General features: G+C 41.0%; 1 protein-coding gene across 1 annotated transcript; it reads right to left on the reverse strand.

The window, feature by feature from the left end:
- Window positions 1-331: 331 nt before the first annotated feature.
- Window positions 332-2,137, reverse strand: LOC118423540 (collectin-10-like). Its single transcript, XM_035831727.1, has 2 exons — window positions 1,744-2,137; window positions 332-1,474 (listed from the first exon to the last, which is right to left on the reverse strand). Exons 1-2 carry the CDS (start codon window positions 2,120-2,122, stop codon window positions 1,464-1,466), a joined length of 390 nt encoding a protein of 129 aa, XP_035687620.1. The 5' UTR covers window positions 2,123-2,137; the 3' UTR covers window positions 332-1,463.
- Between the last annotated feature and the right edge of the window lie 1,714 nt (window positions 2,138-3,851).

Genomic DNA, 3,851 nt, shown 5'->3' on the forward strand with positions numbered 1-3,851 from the left:
TATAAGGAAGGGAGATGTCTAAAATATGCTGTATTTGCTCTTAAGCAAATGTCGGCCTTTCTAGTGAATTGTTCTGTCTTTAATTTTACTCTTTGATTTTCTTTTATTGCCAGCAGCGTACCATGTGTTATCATTGTTCTTATGAAGTATTTTGATTCAATTCCCCTTAGAATAACTTAGAATAAAAAGTAAATGTCTAAGCTCAGTGCCAAGTTTAAGGAGTCGGGGGAGATGCAGTACGAACAGAGGCTAAATAGAATAAAAACCATGACCAGATACTGTCCATGTCACCTCTTTATAATTTGCAAAGGGTGGTGTTACAAAAGACAGTTGTCCTCTTAAAGTCTTATTCATTAACACAGATTGGAGTTGCACAATCGAAAAAGCGAGTTGCCCTTCCTGTTAGACACGATAACAGTATTTGTCCCATAACAATGTAGCCTAGAGCTGGTTACAACAAATACAGGTTTACAAATAACTGGTTACAAAACATAAGAAGGTAGACGGCACTTCTACTCTGTCACTTCTAAATCTACAGCACACCACATTGCAAGCTCAAAATAATAATGTCCAATCTCCTGTATTTAGTTCACATGCAACAACTATTTTGTCGACTATCACTCAAAGACCAGGTCACAGTGAACACAGGTCACAGTAAGGTTCTGTTACTAGTTTTATCTTTCAATAGGCGCGGAGGGTCTGGCATTTCCCTATAGAATTATTTTACAAGATCAACTCATAAAACGTTTAACATTTTTGACAGCACATAAAACTGAATTTTGCAATCCCATCGACTAGATAAGTGACAAGCAAAATTGTCCGGTTTAATAGGTTCAGAAAATAATTCATTTAATAAATAAATTGATAAATCATTTGATCTAGAACCATTGGCCTAAGTCAATCTATAAACTATTCACTGTCTTTAAATGGAGCATCTAAAAAAAAAGTAAAAATCAGATTGAAAACCAAAAAAAAAACATGGAAACCTTAAAGAAAACTTATCTTCATATTTTAAGCTCTAGTGGCTGAGTAACATAATCATATTATACATGCAACTCGTCAATTGCTTACATTTGTGTGTTAGAATATAATTTAACAAACATAATTTCAGGGAAAATTGAAGAAAACTCATCTTCACAAGTTTCATTGCTTGGGTGACATAATAACACTGTACATGAAACTCGTCAATTGCTTACATTTGTGTGTTAGAATGAAATCTAAAAGAGTGATAATTTCATAAAAAAGTTTTAAAAAACTTATCTTCACAAGTTCTAGTGGTTTAGTAACAAAACCACACTGTACATGAAACTTGTCAATTGCTTACATTTGTGTGTCAGTATATCATCTAACAAAGCGATAATTTCAAAACTTAAGTTGCCTATTAGTTCTGTTGAGTTTTCTAAGAAAAAAAGAAGACGGTCTGAAAATCGTCACATAGTTGCGGTGAGAGCTCAGCCTGCAGTCTAGAGACGTCCTGTAAATCAATGAACAAAGTAAAATGAGAAAAATGTTCTACAACAAAATTCTAAGATTCATCTGTGTTATCATTTAGACATGACACACATGGATATATATAGAGATAGATAGATAGATAGATAGATAGATAGATAGATAGATAGATAGATAGATAGATAGATAGATAGATAGATAAATAGATAAATAGTTAGATAGATAGATAGATAGATAGATAGATAGATGGATAAATGATTTAGAACGATGTCGATAAATGGTTTAGCAAAGTACCTGGAGGAACCTGGCAGAAGAAGTATTCTCTGTTGTTGCATTTCAGGTCATACCAATGCCCCCAATTGGAATAGCTGGAGAAAGCAACGCAATCTTCATTCCCGTATTTGCTATCTGGTTCTCTCCCAGACCACGAGCTGTACTTTCCAAGCACAGACCCGTCCATCCACTCAAACTTTCCCTCTGTGCGCCGATCGTGCAGGCCGATCCAGTAAAAGCTCCCTTTGTTTCGCTCTAAGGAGACTAGGAAGTTGTTGGTTTCCGCATCTCGGGGCATGGCGAGGGTACCGTCATCTTTGCGACAGATCTCGGCCGCAGCGCTGAAGGTCCCGACGAATTTATATTCGTTGAACGCTTTGTAGCAGGTTTCACGCCACATCGTATAACCTCCGGGACAGGACTCTAGAAAAAAAGTCATTTAAGGAAGTAAGATTATCATCAGATAAGTAGGAAGAACATGTATTGCGCAAAAGGTCAGAGGTTTGCTCAGAAACTGTCGTTGATGCCTCACCTCGTTCAGTTGGTCTAGGGCAAAACGAGTTTCCCGGCAGACCAGGCGGCCCTCGAGGTCCGGCTTGTCCAAGGGACACAGGACCAGCCGGTCCCATGGCTCCCTTTTCTCCTGGAGGTCCAGCTGGCCCCATGGCTCCCTGTTCTCCCGGATGTCCAACGGATACAGGACCAGCCGGCCCCACAGCTCCCTTTTCTCCTGGAGGTCCAGGAGGCCCGACAGACACGGGACCAGCCGGTCCAATGGCTCCCTTTTCTCCTGGAGGACCAGGAGGCCCGACAGACAAGGGACCGGTCGGCCCCATGGCTCCCCTTTCTCCCGGAGGTCCAGTCGGCCCCGTGGGCCTTTTTTCTCCAGTAGGACCAGCTGGCCCCATGGCTCCAGTTTGGTACCGAGGTCCAAGAGACCCTGATGGAAACGAGAGAGGGACCGTCTCGGAATCCATGATTTTTACAATAACACCACATTTATTTGAACATAATAAGTTATAGTAAAAAAAAGAAGATTGTACACATTGAGCATATTTAAGAAAACGAATTCGAACTCTTTGTTGTACCATTGGGTCAGCCGGAATCGGGCAGCTAGGACAGTTTATTCGGTGACCCAAGACAGTCAGGCCCGCCGAGCTCCTATTAGCGCCCCGGGGAGTTTAAACCCGATGAGGTCCACCTGCCAAGGGTAGCGATAACTCCTTTGGGCCGATAATGTGAGATCGGCGGGCTGGCTGCCTTGGCTCCCCGAACAAAATTCCCTAGCTACCCGGTCCTGTCTGGCTCCCAGGGAAGCTTTGTTGAAAATGAAATATTTTAGGTAGGCAATCCATTATATTAGGACATCCGTACTTACCTTCCAGATCGGTTTGTGCAGGTAACCGCATTTCTGTCCGGAGCTTGTCAATCTCTTCAGACAGTCTGGTGACTTTAACTGTATTTAAAATGCAATTGTGGTAGTAAAATGCATAACTATAGGTCGAATTATCCAAACTCATGTTAGTTCTTCCCAAGAACTAGCCAATTTCCTGGTTACTTTGATTTTGAAATTTTTGACCATAACGGGTCCAGATTTCATAATAGAAGGAACAGAATTTCTGCTGCAGTACCTAGGGAAGCCGCATGGGAATGTAAGGAATTCTTTGATTTAAGAATACATAAAAACCTACAGCTTCATAATCGACATATAGCCTCTTAATTTATACAATTTTACCGCACATACACCCTACCAAACATAAACATGCTATGGCTTTCTTGGCGAAAGTAATTGTACTCAAAGCAAATGGCAGACAATTATGATGAATACTTCGACGACTAGCGCTTTGATCTAATAAACCTATTGAAGTCACCATGTTTAATTTGAAGGAAAGATAAAAGGACCTGCTCTCCAAGCAAAGATTTGGCCCCGGCTGGGTATTTTTGACGTTTTAAAAAACGCGACAAAATGGAGGCACGCCCAAAACGCCTAAACACGTTCTAAAATAGCCAAAGCCGAATCTTTGCTTGGAGAATAAAACGGGCCTACTGTACCTGTCAAATGTAGCAGCATAAAGGTGACTACCAGGCAGAATACTAAACCAGCAGTTTGCAACAGTTTTTTGAGGAGG

Source organism: Branchiostoma floridae, chromosome 9, assembly GCF_000003815.2.
Source record: "Branchiostoma floridae strain S238N-H82 chromosome 9, Bfl_VNyyK, whole genome shotgun sequence".
In the NCBI taxonomy this organism is placed as follows: Eukaryota; Metazoa; Chordata; class Leptocardii; order Amphioxiformes; family Branchiostomatidae; genus Branchiostoma; species Branchiostoma floridae.

Excerpts from the sequence above, each read along its gene's own strand:
- LOC118423540 (XM_035831727.1), bottom strand. The coding sequence starts at position 2,122 with ATGTGGCGTGAAACCTGCTACAAAGCGTTCAACGAATATAAATTCGTC.